The sequence below is a fragment of the Mastomys coucha genome, unplaced genomic scaffold, assembly GCF_008632895.1.
Source record: "Mastomys coucha isolate ucsf_1 unplaced genomic scaffold, UCSF_Mcou_1 pScaffold10, whole genome shotgun sequence".
Taxonomy (NCBI): domain Eukaryota; kingdom Metazoa; phylum Chordata; class Mammalia; order Rodentia; family Muridae; genus Mastomys; species Mastomys coucha.
This window is the reverse complement of record NW_022196892.1, coordinates 4,246,616-4,270,646: the sequence shown is the minus strand read 5'-3', so window position 1 is coordinate 4,270,646 and position 24,031 is coordinate 4,246,616. Positions and strand designations below refer to the sequence as shown.

Here is a 24,031-nt window from a genome sequence, read left to right as displayed (position 1 = left end):
GTTATTATTTTAAATTATAAAACATTCCTGTGTAATCATCATACTAAACAATGGATCTGGTAGGAACCTAGCTTCCTTTTCAAAAAGCAGGTACTTCCACCACTGATGTCACAAGGCTGGACTCATAAATCCCAGAAAACTTAATGCAAAAATCACCTTCAAAAATGCAATCTCTTTTCAATAGGACTGAATTTTTTTTTGAATAATTATAGGACTGATAAAGAATCCAGAGGCGGGGGTAGGGGGAGCTAAAATAAGATTAACATGCCTCTGGGGAGAGAAGTGTAGTTCCCACGGCTTTCATCATCAACAGCTTCTAGACTTGAGCTCTAGTCACCAGGAGCACGGGGAGATAGGAACACAAATAACACACAATTGGAACCAGGAACATGTGGAGGCAGGTGCACAGTCAACACACATTCAGAGTGACAAACCAGAGTGACAGAATTTGACAAGACCCTAGCATTCCAACTGCAAGAAAATCCACACTCCTGAGTGGGCCTAGCATCCGAATGATCTCACCCCTTCTCAAGCTCCTCAGGGTCCCACAGGCACACCTGGAGGTCTACAATGGAGGTTAGGATAAATACACTATATTACAGTATACTTAACCTACTCTGCGAGTGGCTGCCATAGGTATCAAAATTTCACTTTTGAAAGAGAAAATAAGAAAATGGAGTCAGAGCTCCACAGAGACAGGGACTATATGAATTCAACCTTTAAACTTAAACTTGTACACAAGAGCTGAGGACTGAGCTGCCCTGCCATGGAGGAAGTGGAGGGCATTAAGGCATGGATAGATAACCTAACGTGGACTTAGAGCCATCACAGTGAGGTTCTTGTTGATCTGTATGGAGGTGAGGCGTATACTCCAGTAGCTACCTGTGGATGCTGTTGTGTGTAGCATATGAGAATGTGCATGTGTATGAGCAGTGTTCTCAGCTCTTCCCTTTTCTACTTCCCCTCTTAAAGGTGATACCAAGAAGCTGCTATTCCCTTCTCAGCCCTACAGTGATTTGAAAGATTTACAACTGGAGCACTATCATTTTTCTCATGACACTACACATAGCCAGCTTACTCTTCAGGGACCTTCACGGTTAGTGATACGAACAATGATATTATCTCCTAACGACCTCCTAGAATAAAGAGTTGACACCTGAAAGAATCATCAGGGACCTTGAAGTAAAACAATAATAATAAAAGCAATCTCCCACCTCTCTGCTACAGACACCATCCTTCATTGCCCTATCTGTCAGAAGAAGTAGACTTCTCACCATGATCGGACTGAGATCCATGCCCTTAGCATTTCACATGGAATGGTCCACAGCCTCACTGTTCACATGTACTGCCCAAGTTTCAAAAAGCATAAAGTGCCCTACCACTCACTAGACTCTGTAAGCAGCAGCAATTCCCTACACCACATGAGTCTTACCGGACAGATGAGACAGGCCAACCTCTGGGGCTGGTGGGCAAGCCAACCCTGACAAATCAAGAACTTCCAGGTTCAGTGAAATGCCCTCTCAAGAAAGTAGGCAGAGAGAAAGAGAGGAAAATACCTGTTATCAAACCTCCAGTATGGATATGTGTGTATCCATGTACACACACACACACACACACACACACACACACACACACACAAAAGAGGTGCAAGTTAGGAATACTTTCTATCCTTTTCTTTGCCCTATATAACTCTGCCATTGAACCTCTGCAACTCCTGAAGCCATACCAAAACCTTAAGGAAGTGACTCTGAAGATCAAGCCACCCAGAGGCTGACAAAGCATGGAGAAGGTGCGCCATGCCGTTAAGATCGGCAGAGCAGTAACAGAGGGTTGCCCAAAAGGTACTCCATGCTGCAAGATGCTGCATGACATAGTAAACTGCCCTTACAGCTAAGCCACACATCTGTGGTCTTCTGAAAAGCTAAAACCTCGTAACTCATCCCCCAACTGTTTCAGATACTTACACGTGCTCCTGGGAATAAGTTCGGTGGAATTGGGAGGATGGGGAACCCTGGTGATACCAGCAGCCTACCAGCTGCAGGGTACCACAATGCCCGCAGGAAACAAATCTTGACCAGCTCTTTCCTCTACCTCAGGTTAGCTGTCCAACAGGCCTGAGTAGAGAAACTTACTTTTCACACCCTAGTGGATGCTGAGAGAAAGGGCAGTCATACAGGAAAAGGATGTCATAAAACAGCTCATTAGGAAGTGGTGTAAGAACTGAAAGCCACAGGCTTTCGGAAAGTGTCAAAATCTCATGTCAAGAAGACCGCCAAGTAATTACTTAACAACAGTGATAAGAAAATACTTCCCATTATCACAGAAAGTTCCAAAAGCAACCCCTGCCCCCCAAACTAGTCTGGCTCATCTTTACCAGCGCTTAGAAAAAAGACTGGAAGAAATTCACATTTTGTTCTCCTTCTAAAATTTCCCAATGGTCAATCAATACTGACTATACTAATGGCACTGCTAAAAGGAACAACAGTGTCTGAATACCAGGACCTATGAAATGGGAAAAAAGAAGAGCCTGCAGGAGGAAAATAGGCCAGCGAGAACCAGAGCAGAGCTGCCAAATGATGCCTTTGGGAGCAGGAGTTTCACGTAGGTTTTGGGAACTTTTCTGTGCATATAAAAGGAAGGCTTCAAGGTAAGAATGTGAAGAGACATTTTTAAAGCTCAGGAAGTCTGGATCTGCTGCTTTCCATACATCATGGAAGTTAACAAGATCAAGTGAAGCAATGTAGCAGCCCCTCATGCCCCCGAGATTCATATTCATTCTCTTTTCCCTCCCTCTCCCTCTCTCTTTTTTTTTTCTCTGTCTGTCTCTCTGTTATCTAGCAAGGGTGTAGTCAGTAAAGTACTTGCTGAGTTCACTCACTCCTCAATGCCAGCACAAAAATGTGTATTGGTTAGAAGAAGGTGGATCCCCTGGCTGACTAGCCAGGTCAAGGAGAATCCTTGTATCACCAAAGAAAATGGTACAGATCCCAATCAGTAACACCCTGGGTTGTCCTCTGGCCTCCACACATATACACATACTGCAGGAGCCTGAGGACATCCTTAAACATGGAGGAAGCTCCAAAGTAGTTGGGGGGAGGGTGGGGGGAGGAGGGAGGCGGAGCTAGGACCAAGTGTGAATCAAGATGTTGAGCTATTTATTTATATGGCTGAATGATGTCCACACTGAGAGTTAAATCACAACAAGAGTAATATTAAGCCATGGTTTCTGAATCACACCCTACACATTTCCCCAACTTTTTGGCCAGTTCCAGGCAACCTTGTACCCTATGACCTTTCCACCTTACAGTAGTTTAGCTGTTTGGCAGCTGGCTGGCTGACTTTCAACTTCTCTGTGATTGTTCTTCTCCCTTCAGAGGAAGGTTGACTATGCCCGGCTAGAATGATAGTTAGACTACTGTTTGGATGAAACTGCTCTGTTTAGATGATTTTTCTTTAAGTTGACCAAATGTTAATAAAATCTTCAATGTACTTTAACAGGAAGTTTAACATATCCAAACAGAAAATGAGCAGTTCTGCCAGATAGCAAAGACACCAGGAAATTACGGCATCAACATTCTAAGATATGCTCCTACTAAAGACTGTGGGGCCAGACAGCTCATTCCTTCTTATAAAAATACCTGAGCAAGTGACAGAGGCATGAAAGACCTCTTTGTGCCAAACCCGGAATTTCTCCCTGACATAAAAACTACTCAAGAAGGAGTGACATTATTAGATTAAGAACTGGTCATTTTTTGGATTAAAATAAAATCGCTTTCAATGTTACACTCACTGAAGGCATTATTTTATACTCCAGTGATGTTAGTCAGGGGAAAGGGAGAGTTCCTAAAAATACTAGTCAGTGTTTCTAAAGAAGGCAACTTTGGGGTTGGAGAGATGGATCAGCATATAAAGGTGTTTGCTGCCAAGCCTGGGGATCTAAGTTCAATCCCAGGAGCCACAGGGTAAAAATAGAGAACCAATTGCAGTAAGCTGTCTTCTGACCTACATTCTTGTTTGTTCATCCCCCTTCCCACCCCCCCCAGTGTGTGTGTGTGTGTGTGTGTGTGTGTGTGTGTGTGTGTGTGAAAACAATTGAACTATCTTAGATAAAACCACAAAGCCAGCAAGATCAAAAGCTGGGTGTGGTAGTGTATGCCTGCTATCCAAATGCTCATAAAGCAGAAAGCTCTTGAGTACAAGGCCAGCCTGGTCTACAAGAGGGAAGACAGCAAAAGAGATACTAAGGGGTGTTAGAGATGAACAAAGAACAGTGTTCACATATGAATAGTTGGAATGGAACCTCCTGCCCTGTAGGCTGATTTTAAACGATAAAGATTAAGACAACCTTATGCAGTCAGCACTGTGGTATTTATTTCTTAGCCTATCCCCCAGATCTCAGTGGTGTATGACAAAATGAGGTCTGGCGAAAGAGACAGCTGGCATGCTTTAACAACATGAAAGAAGAGAAAGAAGGTACAGTACTCTTACTGCAGTCAACCTCAAACACGCTCAGGTACCCTAACCACAACCTTGCAACTCATTTTGCTTTTTGAATTGAAGTAAACTAAGAGGAAAGTCAGTCTCGGGGCTTCCTGCAGATACTTCATCCAGACCAGCCTGAACTTTCCTAATGCAGTGAAACCATGATACCTTACCGACTGTGCTACCAAGACCACTTCTCCAGGAAAGCTGACAAGAAGATAAGGAATGGAAGTCCAAATCGGCTTAATAACCTCAACAAGAAAAGGCCAATAAAGCGGTGCTCGGGATGATCCGAGCCAACAATATGTTGTCAATGAAGATGCTCTAAACCATACCTAACAGACGTGTAGGGCGAAGGGCAGGATGTTTGTTATCTCTCATCAGACAGTGGGTTTATAAACTGAGCTGGGAACAATAACTGTGTGTTGTTAGGTATGAGAGGTAAACCTGCAGCCTTTAAGTCAATCTCACAGCATATGTGAATCCCTGCTATGTGGTTATTAGGCGTGCACTGGGCTACATGTACTTTCCTTTTGGGCGATTAATCAAATCTTCCCACTCACCAACAACCCCTACCCTGCCCCTCAAGAAGCCAGTTTCAAAGACAGAAATACCATCCTTTCTCATTTACAACTAGGAGAAAAGATGTATGACTTTGATCTATCACAGATATGAAAAGTATATACTTCTATATGACCCTGTGCCTTGTGCAGGCCTACTGAATTTATGGGCTAATGAATATAAGGATTTACGTTATGTCAAAGTAAATATTGACCTTAGCTCTGCCCCGGTCAATATTTACTACTTTACTCAATAAACTCTGATGTTCATTTTCAAGCCAAGTCAATATCAGTTCATTAATTTCTGCACGGTTCATATCAGCATTTTATAAAATGTTTCACCTAAAAAATTAGGATACAGACAGTTAAAGAAACCAAAGTGGTGTTGCTTCCCTTATGGCTACATTTATTCCTAGGGCTCTCCCTCCTTATGTTGTACCCTAAACTGTTACTAGCAAAACTGCACAACTTTAATACAAGTCAGCAATCTACCCTAAGACACAATCTTCTTTTAAAATATGTATATATTGGCCTAAGAAATTGAAGCACTCTCGATGTATTTCCATAACACGCAGTATTTTCAAAACATTTGCACAGAGACAATCTCATTCATTTCTCAACAGGAACATGTATAGTCTCCACAGTTCTCAGTCTGCTCACAATGGGACCGTATTATCTATATCACAGCAATATATACTGTGGTTTAACCTTTTTCATTTTGGTGGCTACTTGTAAGCATTTCAGCATGAACTCCTACCGAAGGTCATAGAGACTGCCTTAAGAAGCGTCACCTTGGAGACATGAACAAGTGGTTTTCAGAGGTAGGTTCCTAAAGCCAGCAGCAGGGATGAAAGAATGACATTACTCAACCTTCCACTAGGGCAAGGCAGCACTGCGCTTGCTGCCAAGCCTGACTGTGCAAGTTATATCCACAGAGTTGTCCTCCAACCTACACACACAGGCACACACACACACAGACACACAAAACCTTACAAACGATTTAATATTTTATATTCTAGAGATGCTCACCAAAATACTCCACCAAAGCTGGGAGCTTCAGAGTCAATTTAAAACTGAGATCCGGACTGGTTTATATTCATTTTTAAGGGGCATCATAGAGCCAAATGAAATTTTCATCAGTGATACCACTTGACACCAAGGCAGTGCCGGAAAAATGGTTCGTCTTCCTAAGAGTTGCTCATGAGCACAGTCATGTTCACTTCTGATGCTCGACCTTACGAACTCTTACAGAGCCATCTCTGAAGAGATGATCCCAAGAAACATTAGAGTAAAGGAGTTTTGTTGTTTGATTGTCTGTTTGGTTTTTTTTTTTTTTTTTTAAGAAAAAAGAACTCAAAAGTAAGAGAACAACAGAAAAATATGAGATGAAAAAAAACAAAAAACTTCTTTTAAACAATCGAAGGGGAAAGCCAAATATGGACAAGTGTTTAGAGACCCCAGCATCTGACACCAGATTTGCCTTTAAATAGGAAGCTAGTGAATGTTGGGCCATGTGCATTCCTGCTCTCTCTATCTTGTACCCAAAGATTAAACAAAAAGGAAATACCAAACACATAAGTAGACAGTCTGGCCTACAAGTTACTTCCAACGTTGGGGGCCCTCCTACCCTAAAACATTTATTTGAGAATACAAAAATAGTTGCAGGTGCTGATCGTGCATGCCTTTGATCCCAACACTCAGGAAGCAGAGGCTGGCAGAGTGAGTTCCAAGACAGCCAGGACTACAAAAAGAAAAACCTCAATCTGCCCTAACCCCCACCCCTCCAAAGCCAACAAAACAAAACCAACAAACAAGAACACAGAAATAAAAGGACTACTCACAGTTTGGATGTAAGGAAATAAAAATGTAAAAAAACACTAGAAACATGGAAAAAAAATGACACACCTTGATAAGATTAAATCTAAGTTTTTAAAATCATTATAACCAACCCATCACTCTCCTTCACATTTACTCCTTTTAAGTTAAATATGATGCCATCTTGAGTCTCCCCTGGTATCATCCTAGAGAACTCATCTTGCTTAATCGCCTGTGTCCAAACAGTCAAGGACCTGTGGTAGTTTGAATAGGAATGGCCCCCATCCACTCATGTGTTTAAATACTTGGCCCATAGGCAGTAGCACTATTAGAAGGTGTGGCCTTGTTGAAGTAGGTGTGGCCTTTTGGAGGAAGTGTATCTATATGGAGGTGACTTTGAGGCCTCATATGCTCAAGCTAGGCCTAATGTGGCACATAGTCTCCTATTGCCTTCAGATCAAGATGCAGCTTTTTCTCCAGCTTTTTCTCCAGCACCATGTATGCCTGCATGCCACCATGCCCCTAGCCATGAACTAATCCTCTGAACTATAAGCCAGCCCCAATGTATGTTTTTCTCTATAAGAGTCGCTATGGTCATGGTGTCTCTTCACAGCAATGAACATCCTAAGAATGACTCTTCAGGGCTCTTTCCTTCTCCTTCCCAAAGCCCCAGTGATAGGCCTCCTCATGACAAACACAGTCTCTTCTTCACATCTGGAGTACAAGAAACATTCTCTGGGGTCTGTCATTATAGCCCAACACCTGGCATTCAGTAAACAATTCAAAACGGAGCAGCAAAGAAAAACTGACTTAAAAGCTCCAACCAGATTAACAGGGGTGTGTAGAAAAGAAGGAAGTTCACTGTTTATAAAGAAGAGGACCCCAAGTGTTGTGGGAGAGGTGCATCAAGGCTGTGCAGGGAAGCCAAGGCTGATTATATCCCTGCTCAACTATGGCATTGTTGCAGCCAATCAGGAGCTCTCTACTGCAAAGATGAAGTCTAGGGAAATTACTCCCTTAAGAGACTCTGTAGGAGGCCTCAGGAGAGCAGTAAATAATACAGCAATATTAACATTAAACCTCTACATTCTACAGCGCCTTCCATTCTTCCGATGACAAAAGCAGCCTTCTGTAGGCATGTGTATTTTGATTTACCCTGTACAGACATTCTTAAAAATAGGCATGGAAATGTAATTTTAAAGAAGTTAATTATATCCTCAGTTCACAGGGGAGCTCATTACTTAAAGGGCTCCAATGGCAAAGTCTTCTGTACATCACCCACTCCTTTATCTGAATATCAGAGCCCGTTAGTGAGCACTGGAGCACTCAGGCTCTGATGCAGACGCGCTCATTTGTCAGCCCATCCATTTGTCCAGCTAAAAAAACGGACACTGAAGCCCGATCCGGAGGCACATTGCTACAATCCCAGGACTCGGAAGGCTGAAGCAGCATGAATTCAAAGCTAGCTCTGGTTACACCACAGTGAAATCCTGTCTCACAAAGAGGTATTGAATCTACAAAATCAAATGAGGCATAGTGCATGGCAGAGAGATAAAAGCTGAAAGCTATAATCTTTGTTCTCAAAAGCTGTACACTTAACTGGGGAAATAAGCCACATATCTACACAGAGAGAGATTGTGTGATTGTGGAGTATGATGCAGTCAAGAGCCAAGAGAGTATGAGGTCTCTTCCAGTCCAAGGTAAAAACCCAAAATTCATGTGTATACACAATGCTTGACACCTGAACTTCACAGTCAGCTTCAGGACCGTCCTTCATTCCATTTTATAAGTAATTAAAAAAAAAAAAGATCTGTGATATACACTGGCTAAAAACACATAAGCAATAACAGTTAGGATAATCCTGTCTGACCTTCAACTTACCCAAGGACACAACTCCCCACAGGGAATTTTGGCAGTTGAATGTTTTGATTTTGGATTCCTCTGAAGATGCGCACCACTCCCACCCTACCCTGACTCATATAGTTTCTTTATATGGAAACACAAGTATTAGAGAATCCAGGGTCAAAGATTTCATGGCCTATGCAAATACATATAGGTCTAGAAAGATACTCTACAATTCCACTTGGACTGCTTCTAGATTTGTCTCTTATTTCTCTTTCCTGCTACCATGACCTATCCAACATATGGGATTTTCACGTAAAAACATTATAGAAGTTCTAGGCACACTCCAAAATGGATGAACTGTCATCGCCTGAAGTTACAGAGAAATTTCTACACCTTTGTTGGGCTAAAACTACAGAAGACAAATCGATTTAATATTTCTAATGAGATACTTGAGAGGACTGCATTTTTCCTTCTGGTGTAATCCTTCATGAAATTCCCCCATAAGGAAAAAAAAGATACAAAGATTAAAAAAACATACTGAAATGATAATCTTAGTCCCCACGAGTACCATCCAGAACCAATGTCTCACTCACTTCTGATGCATGAAGTCTTCACTTACTGTAGAAACCTTGACCCTTTGCTACAGTAACCAAGTAAGAACCAGAGGGGGAGGCCCATCTCTGAACGACACAGAGTACTATAGGCTCCTCAACCATCAATCCCGTGTGCCAACGTTGAAGAGATTCCATAAGCCTGTCAAAGGACAGCTTACACATCGAACATAGATGTCTGCAGCATGCCAATGAATCAATGGAATTCAGGTAACTATGGTCACCCTAGAGTAAACACAAAAACATGCACATTCTACTACTGAAGCTCAGTAGTAGCCCTGGCCTAAGAAGAAGCTAACCCCAGCCCAAAACTCAGCCTCTGCCAAACTGCGCCCCACCAAACTTCGAGGGATGGAACCCAGCGACTTGACCCATCCACAAACACAACCCTCCTCATTCACATTGTCTCCTCAAAGCCCTTTGCCTAAAAGGGAGATGCAAAGGCCATCCAGAAGAAGAGGATCACAAGGAAAACCAAAGATGGCTTCTGCACCCCGAGTAGCTCCGAATGACACAAAGACAAGGCTCGGCTCAGAACCCAAGCTATATGAATGTGAGCAGGGCTTAAAGATTTTTTTTTTTCTGTGAAGGGTCAATGTGTATATATATGTGTGTGTGTATATATATGCATATATATATACATATATACATACATACATACATATATATTCTTAGCTCTGAAGTTGTAGTGCTAAGCACCACAGAAAGTACACAAAGTAATTAATGTGGCTGTATTACAATAACTCTCATGTATAAACTTGGGCGGAAGCCTACAGCTTCTCCATCTCTGAACATACAGATCCTTTCTATGAACTTCATTTGAAAGACACCAAGGGCAAAGCATGAAGATCTCTCTGTGCATGCTATCTCAGTCCCTCAGCCTTCAGTACTGCCTAGTGACTACTGGGAAGTCGGACAGCTCGAGGAGAACTTCAGGAACAACAACAACGAGTAAAAGAGAAACTGAGTCGAGAACAGCCGCATGCAGATGGTTCTTGATCACACAGACTGCTAATCAACTGATACCAGGTCACCTCACGTCACATGCACAGCACCCCAGGAAGGAAACATTAGTTATTCCAGCTTCCCAGAGGGAAAGCCAAGGCTCTGAGCAATTAAAAGTCCCTCCGAACTCAGACTCGGTGTTACCAGTCTCAGTGTTACACAGGTCTATGTATCTGTTATAAGATTCATACTATACACACTATATGCCCTCTCCCCCAAAGGACAAATGGCAATATCCTAGGAGGAACTAAATGGATCACAGAATAAGAGGTATGATGGTAAAATCTGGCCCATTAAACTGATCTTTCAGACGTGGCCTAATTTACCTTTGCTAAATTTAAAAAATGCCTCACAATAAAGAGTCTTGCTTCTCTCGAGCCTTCATTTTAAGCAGCATTTATACCTCAAAGTATACCCCGAATGAGAATCCCACAGTCTGCTGTGGTTTTAAGGCACCAGCCTAAAGTATAGAAAGTTAACAGATGCCAAGTCTCTGTCTCCTGCCCTTCCTGTATCCATGGGCAAATACTGAAAAACATCTCTGGTAATCCCCAAACCTTGTTGACATGAGAACCAATCCTGAGCCGCCTCCATAAAATAACCACTTTAATATCCTTGGAAAATGGTTTCTTCATATATAGGATGTATATAGGATGAGCATTCTGACTCAGATGAGTACGGGCACAGTGTACAAGTAGAAGATTCTACAGTCTAAACTCTAAATCATAAATGCATTATGTAAAATCATTTTTGGGTGTTCCCTACATATGAACTACAATATCCTGTTCAGACTTGGGCTCCATCCCTGAGACACTTTAAATGTGTATGTATAAAGATCTAACGTTTGAAAGTCTGCCAGACCCAAGAATGTCAGATGTGCTCAGAGTACACATGAACTGTCTCCTTCCTCTGCTCCTCTTAATTTCATTACACCTAACATGTGGATTGAGAAACTCCTCCAAACTCATCAGATCCATAAGAAGGTCCTTCATAGACATACCTGAACTGGGGAGTTGGGGCTGCAGGGGTAGTGAAGGGTCAGAGCCTGAGGGAGTGGGAACCAATTTGCCAAAGCAAGATTTGAGAGACTACAGCCTGTGAATACTATCCAACTGGCTACCTGTTCTTGTATAGCCTGTGAAGGAAGACTGCTCCTGAATACTTTGAAATGCTCCATTTAAAAAAAAAAAAAAAAAAACAAATCCAAGAGAAAGAATTTCCTTGTAACAGGACTCAAGTTCCAGGCCTCACAAACGATTTCAGCATCACACACAGGCTTTCCAGTATCATCTAGGACCACTCTGATGCTGTGCTGGCAGGGATGAGTGGAAAAGGTCCAGAATATTTATGACCTATGACTTTCCAGATATTTCCAGATAAATGTGCCAGTCCCTAAACGTGAACTATCAGCCTTCAGCTAGAGAGAGAACCCAAACCCAGACACATACACTCTGTTACACCAGAAGAGAGGACTAAGGCCCACCTTTGATAAGGGCATCAACAATGGCCCCATTCCATAGCCACCACCACTCACCTCCCCCTGGCCATACTTAGTAATGGAAGAAGTTTGGCTTCTTCACTGCCATTTGCAACAATGTCCTATAACTTCCAATTTCCTGCCTAACTGCGTTATTACTCTAAATTGATGAACTGTAAATAACCGGCTACTTTACACCTCTTCATGACTGATCCCACAGCCAGAGAGTACACAATGATAAATTTTCCTTGCATGACTTGGCAAGAAGCTATATGTCTATAATTTTGACCTCCATCTCCCAATTTCCTTCATTTATCAGAAAATGGTGAGAGAAGGCTCTAATTGGATAATTCGAATCACAAAGGAGGAGGAGGGGTGGGATCCTTCGCCATCACTGTCTGTGAGCAGCCAAACAAAACAGATTTGGCCACTCTCCCTGCAGGGGCAGGAGATTTATCAGCAGACAAAAGAATGCAAACCGCCAACAGATAAGGGGTAATTAAAGATCAGGTCTATAAATTTTACACTGACATAAATTTAACAAGATTTGCAGGTGGAAATTTGGGACTGAAAAGGAAGCCCTGACTCTGAGGAGAATTGCAGTAATTCTATATGCAACAACATTGCATACTACAGAGATTTATTATGAAGAGTAATACCCATGCCTCCGAGCTCTCTCAAACAAGGAATTTGAATTATTCAGTGCCACAGTAATTTCAAAGTGGCCTGTCTTCTTCAAGTATTCCTCCTTAATTTGCTATGATCTGTTTTCCATAAATTTTGAGTTTTAACATCTCTTTTAAAAATAACAATCCACCTAGTGTATTTTTCTAGTTAGTTAGCTAGTGCATAATCCAGAAAGGTCTCTAAAGGCAAGGAAGTTATTTCTAATGTAATATGCACTAAAATTATGACAATGTATTCTCATTTCACTGTCTCAAAGGTGCAAAGTGAAACCGAGCTTAGTATAGGGTCAAGAATGGCAATAAGGTCAACTGGTGAAACTTGAAAACACATTCATATTTCTTGGGTGATGGCAGAGAGACCACACTGGCTCTCCAATGCTTTATGATGCTTAGCTGGGACACCACATGTCCTAAAGGCCACACAACACTGTCTTTCAAAGAGTTACAAGTTTGGTATAATCACTCATTAACAAGAAAACTTCAGGGACAAACTCATATTGGTTGCTATACGGAGTGCAGGTTTTCCAGATGGGGAAGCAGGTAAAAACCTTCAGGAAAAGCAGGCTTCAAACTCTCAACTTTTAACAAGGCAAAAATTCCTCGAACAAACAGGAAACAGGGCTCAGGCAAATCTTGATTCTGATTTTTTGAACCCTTCTGGAGCACTAACCAACACAGCTGCACTCACCAGAGTACGCCCAGTATGGGTCTCCAGATGCCTTTCGCCTGCGGATCTGCACTGAGCTGCCCTGTCTGGTCTCCTGCAGGGTCCCCACGTAGCCTTCAGTCAATGCTGGAAGAGATGGAGAACACAGTGAGACAAGTCATCAGGACACAGGACAAAAAAAAGGATATTCAGACTCACATGGCAATGTAATTTACAGAACCACAGGCCTTAGGGGCTATCTAAGTAGAACCTCCTTCTGGTTTCGTGGTGAGGGGGCTTGTGCCTATCTATAATCCCAACACTTAGCTGAGGCAGGAAGATTGCCACCTGTCCTAGGCTTGCTCAGTTACAGAGTAGGATCCTGTCTCAAAAGAGAAAAGAACTATAGGAAAAGCCAAAGCAAGGCATTAACCCATTAACTGTCCATAGTAATAACAACTATGAGGTTTTATGTTTGGATTTAGGTTATGGTTTGTTTGTTTTGAGATAGTGTCACTCAGTAGCTGACCTGCAACTGACCTTGTAGATCAGGCTAGCCTCAAACTCACATCCTCCCTACTGGGATTACAGATGCAACCCCCAGCCAAACCTTTACTAGGTACTTGATATACATTTTATTATTAGTCTACACAACACCAAGTATGGATACAAAGGTCTCAGTGTGTCGGGCAGTGGTGGCACATATCTTTAATCCCAGCACTTGGGAGGCAGAGGCAGGCAGATTTCTGAATTCAAGGCCAGCCTGGTCTATAGAGTGAGTTCCAGGACAGCCAGGGCTACACAGAGAAACCCTGTCTTAAAAAACAAAACAAACAAACAAACAAACAAAAAACAAAGGTCTCAGTGATAAGAAATACACTTCAAGAAGTGAAGAACCTTCCACTTGCCTAATGTATGCTTTGGATTCTAAGTACCTGAATAATATGTGTGTTCTGGCCATAAAAAGCCACCTGGATGAATTGTGCTCTTCCTTGTTACCGTTACATGTGGGAAGAGAGGTGGCTTTTCAGATCCAGGGATACTTACTAGGCTTCAGTGCAATAAAAAGCATATGGGAACTGAGAGCCAAACAGATGCATCAAAACTAGGGCCTCTGCCCCAGAAGCAATCACAAGCACTGGCGCTTCCACAGGGTGAATACCCACCTTCCACGCCCTTAGGCCCACAAATATTCCCTGTGGTCCTGAGAACAGCAAAGTACAAAATCCTCCACTACCAATGCTCCAACGGAAATACTGCACAATGGCCACCCACTTCTGAAAACTCAAAAGAAATCCAATCCACCCAACAAAAGCCAAAGGATTCTCTACTGCTGTGGAGAGTTTCCATCTGCCCACTTCAGCATTCAAAACCCATCCCTCCAATCCTCTCCATCGGATGCAAATTGCCTCTGGTGATGAGCCTACACCTGAATGCACAGATGTGTATAAAGACGAACATCACAGGTGCCCAAATCCCAAAACAATACACACCACACACCTATATTAATATTCAAATGCACCCAAACAAAATCAAGTCTGCTTTCAGGAAGGAAAGAAAATGGTTAGGAGAAACCATTTGCTTTGAAATGAGAATAGCAATGGGAACTACCGTATATTTTCTCTTCAGATTAGCCAGCATAGAGTGTGCCAGGGCATTAGCTGTGATGAGAATGTGTTGGCCAATGAAAAAACACTTCAACTGCAAAGACAAGCTTAAGACTTGCAACCAGGTCTGGAGCACAGATGCTCCTAAGATGAGTCTTTAAGAGGAAATGTGAGCACAAGAAATTCAAAATGCAAATGGAAAACCTGCTATCACTTCTATGACTTCACTAGACCTAAATGACAAAGTAAAAAAAAAAAAAAAAAAAAAAAAAAAAAAAAAAAAAATCTAAGTTGTTGCTCATTGTAACGGCAAGGAAAATGTGGCCACTCACCATCCATTTCATCTGTAGATCACTAGTGAATCCACAGTTCTTACCCAGATCAAAGGAAAGCAAGCCCTCCCCCCCACTTACACTTCCCTCCCCTAAACCACACTGAACAATCCGTTCTTTTTTTGTGCATATGATAAATATTTTAATGTGTATCTGTCTATTGAGTTTCAAAGCCCTTCCTCGTTGTAGCTAGACAATGAGTATAGCAGCCTCCTGACAAAGTGAGCAATAAATGCCAATTCTGTTGGGGTTTGCAGTGTTATCTCCAGTTCCTTGTCTGTAAAATATAAGCCGTAGAGGATATTTCAGAAGATAACAGGACCTGCTATGAGCAGAGTACCTAACTCAGTTCCAAACCCAACAGATCAAATGATAGGAGAATTTACTCTTAACTGACCTCTTGCTGGATGCAGAAGAACCTGCAGGAAGTTAAGTGTTTAAAACATAATAAATTGGTGGGCTGCCTCAACTGTAGCCCACAAAGATGATTTTGTTTGTTTGTTTATTTTTGTTTGTATTTCTTGAAAGAAAAGGTCTAATGTAGCCCAGGGTGGCATCAATCTTCTGGTACCCTGATGCCATGTCCCAGTTTGGGATTACAAGTGTGAACTTCAACACACCCAGCTTATTAGGTAATGGAGAATAAACTCTGTGCATGGTAGGCAAGTGCTCTACTCCCTGAGCTACATTCTCTGGCCCTTGCCCAGCTGATTTCTAGATCTCTCGCTCCTTTATCTGTGAATGATGTCTGAGCTCCCTGGTGGATAGATTCTCAGAACTTGTTTTGGGTGTTTATTGGGTTCACCGCCCAATTTTTATTTTCTTTTGCTCCAGTAAACTCTACTAAATTTAAATCTGAACTGCTCTAGAGACGATTTCCCTCAGGATCATCAGAATAGGGATTTGCTCTGCACACAGTCAATGTTTCAACAGCAATCATAACCCATCTATCTACCAATCGATCGTGAAATGAACAGTTACTCAGGCACCTCTATCTCTTGTAGCAAGTGGGCTGGCCCTTTCTTTCCTTAAGCCATTGAATCCCCAAACTCCAGGATCCAAAACCCCTTGTGATGAAATCAAGCACAAGAGTATCAGGCACACAGTCTTCTTTGCCTGTGGGCGTGCTAGAAATAAGCCCTGAAGATGCTGGGATATGATCCCCAAACAAAGAGTTAGGTGAGGATCAAGAATGGAATCAGCAGAAGCTAGAATAACAACAGACCCTGGAGCCAGGCCAGGAGGCAAGCCATAGAGATCAATTCTTGTGATAGTATGAAGCCTGGACCAGAGCCAACCAGAACCAGCCTGACCTGAACCTGTAGAAATGGAGAGTTACAATGAACTGATTAGAAGACAAAAGTGTCTCCTGTCATTGTGTACCCAACCATGTAATGACTATGATGGTATACTTTAAACCTGAAGTTACACAACAGATATCCTGCACATTAGACAACAGTAGCAAAATTACCGTCATGAAGTAGCAGCGAAAGCAACTTTATAGTTGGGGGTCACCACAACATAAGGAACTTATTTAAAGGGTAGTAGCATTAGGAAGGTGGAGAACCACTACTTTAAACAGCCACTTCAACTTCTGACCATCAATTTATATATCGATAAATGGCCTCTTGTTGTAAAAGAGGTATGATTATCAAACCAGGGGTGAATTTTTTTAAAACATAGAATTCACAAATAAATGACCTAAACTTTCCTGGATTCTGTGCCTTGAAATTCACATTGAACTGCTTTGAAGTAGAACCAAAATAATAATTTTAAATGTCCTAGATTTTTGCTATATTTTGTTTGATTTGGGTTGGGGACAGTGTAACCAAAGGTCACCCCTCTGCCTGCACTGCCTTACACCACTGCTCATATGCCAGAAAGAGCAAACACTGAAAACACAGTAGGACAGAAGGGTTTGAAATCGGAACAGATTGGTCTTTGGGGAAACAACTCCAAATGACCAGGAGAGCAAAGCACTCTATCACCAGGCACTATGCTCTTTCCAATAGAAGTATCTGTATTACTTTTCCTTTTGATTGTGTCTGTCTGCTACATGAGATTCCTTATCTGCCTCCAGATAATGATGGAATCATGTATTGATGGCACCTGCATAAACTAAAAGAAAATGATTTAAAGCCCTCATCTCAATCATTCAATCAAAGATGAGGTGATTTTTTTTTAAAGATTTATTTATTATATGTAAGCACATTGTAGTTGTCTTCAGATGCATCAGAAGAGGGCGTCAGATCTCATTATGGGTGGTTGTGAGCCAACATGTGGTTGCTGGGATTTGAACTCATGACCTTCCGAAGAGCAGTTGGTGCTCTTCCCCACTGAGCCATCTCACCAGCCCTATGAGGTGATTTTTAAATGTATTTTTTTAAAACTATTTGAATAGCAGTAAACATGTATACACTGTATATAAAGCAACTTAATATTTTATTGAAGGAACAGAGGTTTGCAAAGGGTAACAATCTGTGGTTCCCAAGTAAAGCTATAGAGTCAGCATGCCAAATTCAATCAATTTTAATACTCGGTCCTCTCTGGAGCTCCAACAGCCAAGCAGCAGCATGGTACTGCTATGGTTTGGCTATGAATCATCCTATTGATTTTCAATATCTTCTGTGCAGAAAATTAAATTATGCAAATGCATGCCTTTACGGATCCTTACCTTAATGTGAAATTGCATACTTGCTTATGTCAGCAACTTAATTACACAATTAAAAATGGAGCGTGCTTATGAAAATGTGTGGTTTCACTCTTCAGAACAGACAATACGTGTAAATCTGCTTATGGTTATCATAGCAGGAACAAGGAGGTGGTGTTATACAAACATAAACTCTGGCAAGTTTTACAACCTAGCCTCTATGGTTTATGGATCTGGAGTTATTTGTCAGCTGAGAGCAATGGGAGGGGTTTTTTTTGGTGTGTTATATATAATCCTCCAAATTACTGGAACAGTTGTATACAACACTGAAAAGCCCAGTGGTATACATGGATATACAGGTTTCTGAAACAAGTCAACTCTAATGTCATTGTAAGCAACAAATATGTATCCCCCATTGCCTAGCAAACATGGGTAGGAAGAATTTCAAACTCTTTGAGAGTCTTGACTTTATAATAATGAAATGGGTTTTGGAAGGACAAATGCAGAGACTCCTATCATCCCAGTCTAGGGATCCTGACAAGATGAAAGTGGAGCTTTCAAAACCAACAGTATTAACCAGCCAATGGTGCTCACATCTCACTCAGCAGGAGGAATCTTAAGTCAACTTGGTTGCTAGGCAGAGAGCTAAATGAGTGGCAGGCATTTTCATCTGGGAGTTCTCAAAAACTCCATCTCCTCTCAGAACTTCTACCGAGCCTACCTCATTTCCAGCCGAAAGCGAAAAAGATAAAAAGGTTTCAGGCCCAGAGGCCCAATCCCTTCCTATAAAAATATCCTATGAGTTACCTATTACTGGAGACATCAAGGAAACAGGTTCCTGTGTGCATGATTTAATTTCCCAGAGCTACTGGACACAGTTTATAAGAATAAATGTTTGTACTCAGGGAATATAAAAGCAGATGTGTTACCCATCTCCTTAACTGGATCTTCAGGAGGTTCTGTGTACTCTGAGAAAACATGGTCTTGGGGAAAAGAACTTGAATTTTCATTAACTCTCCTGTCTTAATTTGTGTATGAACATTGTTTTCTTTCAAAAACCCCCATTCCTCTCAACACTTTAAGTAATGATTTGACACAGATGGCTTTCATTTTTATTTATGTGTATATATGTGTGCCATGTGTATACCTATAGAGGCCATAAGAGAGTGTCATAATCCCCTGGAACCAGTTATAATAAGCAATTGTGAACCATCAAAACCTTATGCTGAGAACCAAACTCGGGACCTCTGCAAGAGCAGTGAGCAATACTAACCATTGAACTGCCATCTCTAGGCCCAGATGTCTTTTCTGAAGTGTCACTGTTAGAAGCTACTGTCTCTGAGACTAAGAAATAGGAATCAAGTTGGGCGTGTGGTGCATACTTTTAATCCTAGCACCTGGGAAGCAGAGGCCAGCCAGGGCTACATAGAGAGATCCTGACTTAAAAATAGGAAAGAGGAACCCTGTCACGGAAAAAAAAAAAAAAAAAAAGGAAAGAGGGAGGGAGAGAAGGCAAGGGAGGGTGTGTGAATTGAGATGTCATGAACAGAGCTCTTCCCAAATTGTAAAGTCATGATTATAATTACAAAGCTCATGCCATGTCTTCTTTACTATAACTGAGAAATGGAAGTTGGAGATGCCTAACAAGGAAGGATTTCAGAAGTGCTACCACAGTGCCTCTACAGTACACTCTGTCTTCCCGGTTTGAACCTGTAATGTCCATTTCACCTCTGCTGAGTCAGACAGAATCTGAAATATGATCTGACGTAATCTGATGTGAAGTCCCAACTGGCAGGCAAGAGTACACACGCACGCACACACACACACACACACACACATATTGAAGGCTTAATCCCTGTGGTGGTTTGAATATGCTTAGCCCAGGGACTGGCACTATCAGTAGGTATGGTCTTGGTAGAGTAGCTGTGACTCTTTGGAGGAAGTGTGTCCATGTTGGGTGGGCTGTGAGGTCCTATGCTCAAGCCTCAACGAGCACTGAAGAGTCAATTCTCTTCAAAAGAAATGGAAACCCTAAGAAAGTCCCTAACCCTGAGATCCAATCTTAAAGAGGCAAGTGGATGATGAAGACACTCACTGCACCAAGGGATGGAATCGTTCATGACTTTATAACTAAATGGGCTGGCAGGAAGCCTGACTATAAAACACAGGCCTGTCGGAGGCATGCTTTTGATAGGCATCGTGTGCCTCCAACTTCTGTGATCTCTTTCCCTGCTTCCTGAGTGTCATGAAGACTTTGTTCTTCCACTTCGAGGTTTCTCTCTTCACAACCCAAGGAAAGGACAGTCTGCTACCCAAGGATTAAAACCTCTGAAACCACAAACAAAAACAAATCATTCTTCCTTCCAAAATTTCTCCCAGGTATCTGTCAAAATGAAAAAAGGTTAACAAATATTATTTGTGGTCACATAAGAAACAAAGGCAATACTGCAGAGAGACTAATTGGATTTATAAGAGCACTCCAAATTCCTTCTAGAACATGCTCGCACACCTAGTAGCCTGTACATGAAGGTATTTTTTACCTAACTAGATGCTCAATTCTAGGACATTTTAATGGATGTGGGTGTCTAGGAGAGGAGATTAACTCAAAATTGAAAACATTACAACAAAGTGTTCGTGGTTCCTCCCATGCTTGGCTCTTCTACCCAAGTCACTAAAATGGAGCACTAGGCCTTCATCTTCATCTGTAGAATACATATTCATACAGTGGCAAGCAAACAGTTAAGCAGGCTGTTTATGCCTATTATAACTCCTCATAAAACAAACAAATTAAGAATCCCTCAAGTATGATAAAATCAGGCACAATTTTCTCTAAATTTTAAAGAGCATTTAAGAACATTAAACTCCACACAATAGTCTGAAATGAATATATCTTTATCTTTTTTGTGCCTACAATGAACAAATGTATCAAATTATAGTTTAAAGTAATTAAATATTCTGACGAGTCTCACAGTTCCTTTGTGCTATGTTTCAATTAATTGTGGTAAAATGCACTTGGTGAGTGTCCCAAAAAGCAGAATCAAGAAGTGGCCCTCTTAGCAGCTATGATGCAGCGGACTGTTCTAGCTGTTGTGGGACACCAAACCAACCTCAAATACAATGGATTCTATTACAGCAGATTGTCTATTTCATCGTATTCAAATGCACCTATTGTCCAAACTACAAAGAATTGTTTTTCATTATCTAACATGATAAAGAGATCTAACATAGAGCCATGATTTCTTTTCAAGTAAAATAAATCATTAGAACTCAGAGGCAATTCTAGGGAACAAGAGATCACACCAGAGTTAGGTCCTACTGGACAACAGAGGCACAGAACAGCCTCATAAAACTGAAATAAGTCAGGGTGAGGAGCAAAACCCTGACTGACTATAACATGAGCCAATTTCCATAAGGCAAAATCTATTGTCTTTTAAATCAAGACTAGAAAAATTAGAGCTACCTTTTGCTATAATTAAGTGAGCCATGCTTTTAGAAGTTCAGCGAGTAGAAACACACTTTCCAAAAGGTCTGAGACCTATATGGCATGCTTCAAAGGCTGACTCTTCCCACAGCTTGATAACCCCTTGCAGAGAAAATCTGAAGGAGAAAATTCCCTGTCACAAAGATACAATCCTGAAAAGAAAGACTGGGTTCTTGGCTTCAAAGACTTCATGGCACCGGACAGAGGTGAAATGAATAGCTCTCCAGGTCTGCGTTATAATAATACTCTGGTTCCCAAAGAATTGAGTCTTCTAATGCTGTTATCTAAGAAAAAGGAAGACTTGTCCCAGGTAGTATCATGGTCATATCCAATGCTACAGAGGTGTACACCGATTTTACCACTGTGGCCTATCTTCATACATTTTTACTGATCCACAAAGTGGCAAACACAGCCAGTTCATACACTGGTGCCCACCAAGCTGAGCACAGCCACCCACCTAGATGTTTTATTTCACCGATAGTGTGTGTGTGTGTGTGTGTGTGTATGTGTGTGTCCAGTATGGGAAACCCCAGGAAAGAACCCCAGTACCCATGTTTATCTGACTGTAATGGAACTTTATTCCCAACATCAAAAATATGATGTGTGAAAAGCAGGTACCTGTTCTTGCAGGTACGGGCCTTGAGATATGGAGCTCACTGTTCCTCTCTTCATCTGCCCATTTTATCTGAAATGTCCCCATGGCCACCTGAGCTTTCAATCACAGTCCAGTCCATCAGATGAGGAACCATGGAAACTTAGGGTCATGGAAGGCTAGTTTAAGGATCTGGAGAGACTGGCGAAACAGGATTTGTTGTTCAAGCATAAGAAGTTCAAATCCAGACGAGGCATGCCAGCCACCCCAGTACTAACTGTGAAGTGGAAACAAAAGGATTCCTGGGGCTTGTTGGCTGCCAGCTTAGCTCCAATCAGGGACCCTGTCTCAAGGAAATAAGGAAAGGTAGAAAATGACAAAGCAAGATACCCTTTGACTGACCTCTATACACTGCACACAAGTGCAATCCTGCCTGCAAATACATAAGAAGAATCCAGTCTGGCTGAAATGTGGGGAGTTGTTGGAGAGGGAGCTTCACTGAAGGTTAGGAAGGCAGACTTCCAGTAAGACCTAAATAAGACTGGGAAAAGAAGGGGATAGCACAGGTAGTAACCTACAGGGTCTGGCAGGTGACATTCTGTGCATACACACAATTTAAAAGCATCTTTACAAACATAAAATCCTATAATGGCTCTGTTATGCAGGAAATAGTCAAGACAAGAGGCCTTGATCACAAGCTGAGCTCACCACCTATCCCTTGGCCAGACCAAGATGCTAAGTGTGCACCAGGGCTTCGGGCTGAGAAGTTCTACAGAGGCAGAACTCTGGAGATAGATACACTCATTTGAGCAAATACAAGCCCACCTGGTTTTTACCTTTACTTAGCTTCTCTCTTCTATGAACCCACCATTGCCCTTTTCATTTAAGTGGAGATGGATCAGAAAAGGAATTTCTGACGACCTAGGGTATGTTTTGGTGGCTCAGAGCTTGCCTAGCATGAAACGGTCCTGAGTCTGGTATCTACTACCATGAAAGAAAAGAAAACAAATGCCTTACACAGATCAACATTTTAAAGGGGATGAGCATGAGCGTCAATGCAGATACATCTATTTATAAAGAAACCTGGAAGAGAAAGCAGCAGTAGCAGAGACAAGCTCAGTGGTAAAGGCACCTCCAGCCCTTACAACCTCACTTCCATCCCCTGGTAAAACATGGCACAGGAAGAACCAGACTCCTCCAAGCTGTGCTCTGGCTCCTTCACAGCACCATGATGCAACCATGCATATGTACACACATGCACATGTACACTCACATATACACACTTTCAAAACAAACAACAGAAAGACACAATAATAACATAACATAGTTTTTCTTAGTGCTATATGCTGCATAAAGCTATACCTGCTTGTATCAAACTGTTTCCTAAATATATATCTATATCCATATATTAAACCAGCCCTTGGATCTTATCAGAGAAGCTTCTTTCTAAGTTGGCAGTGATTAATAAAGAGACTGACAACTGTGGAGCATAGAGGGACTTTGGTGGTTCTGTCATAAATAGGGCATCTATACTACACCCTCTTCTCCCAAAGCTCAAAGAACATAAGGGAGAGAGATAATCCAGGAGCCGGAGGTGTGAGGACACTGGTGTGAAACAGGGTCCTCCTGATATGACAAGACCACTGCACCTATAAGCTCTCAGCAATCCTGGCTGCCTATGTAGATAAAGCCAGGCAACATTCCAGCAGGGGCTGGAGGACAGCATAGGCATTCACACCCCTAGGTGAGAAGCTATTGACAGCTGGTGATTGCAAGGGGAAGTTGAGTCAATGTTCTTTAGGGTATGAATCTGGTAGATAAACCATGACCCATTGCACTAACTGTACTGTTTTTTAAAAGAGGACATGATGTTAGGGGCAGGACTTTCTGGGATGGGCCAAAGGACAGGTGAATATGATTGAAATATGTCATATACTCAAAGAGTACAACACACACACACACACACACACACACACACACACACACACAACTAAAAACTATACCCTCATACAAGAAGAGTGCAGACCTGTGTGGCACTGGCATCCAGAGGGCCAGAGCACCCTGTTGGAGAGTCCATGGAACAACAAGCAGAATTTCTTCTTTCAAAGATTTAATTTCTGCTTCTGTGTGTGTCTGGGTGTATGTATGTGCACCAGGAGCATGCAGGTGGCAGCAGAGGCCAGAAGGGGCCATTGGATCCCTGGGACTGGAGTTAGAGGCCAGAAGGGGCCATTGGATCCCT

The 24,031-nt window shown here is 42.0% G+C and overlaps 1 protein-coding gene across 2 annotated transcripts in view; it reads right to left on the bottom strand.

Moving 5' to 3' along the window:
* Positions 1 to 24,031, bottom strand: part of Ptprg (protein tyrosine phosphatase receptor type G) — a 680,661-nt gene that overhangs the window by 501,780 nt on the left and 154,850 nt on the right. For both annotated transcript variants that reach the window (XM_031344861.1, XM_031344870.1), the window contains exon 2: positions 13,170 to 13,274. In XM_031344861.1, coding sequence (XP_031200721.1) covers positions 13,170 to 13,274 — 105 coding nt within the window. The remainder of the gene's footprint in view (positions 1 to 13,169; positions 13,275 to 24,031) is intronic.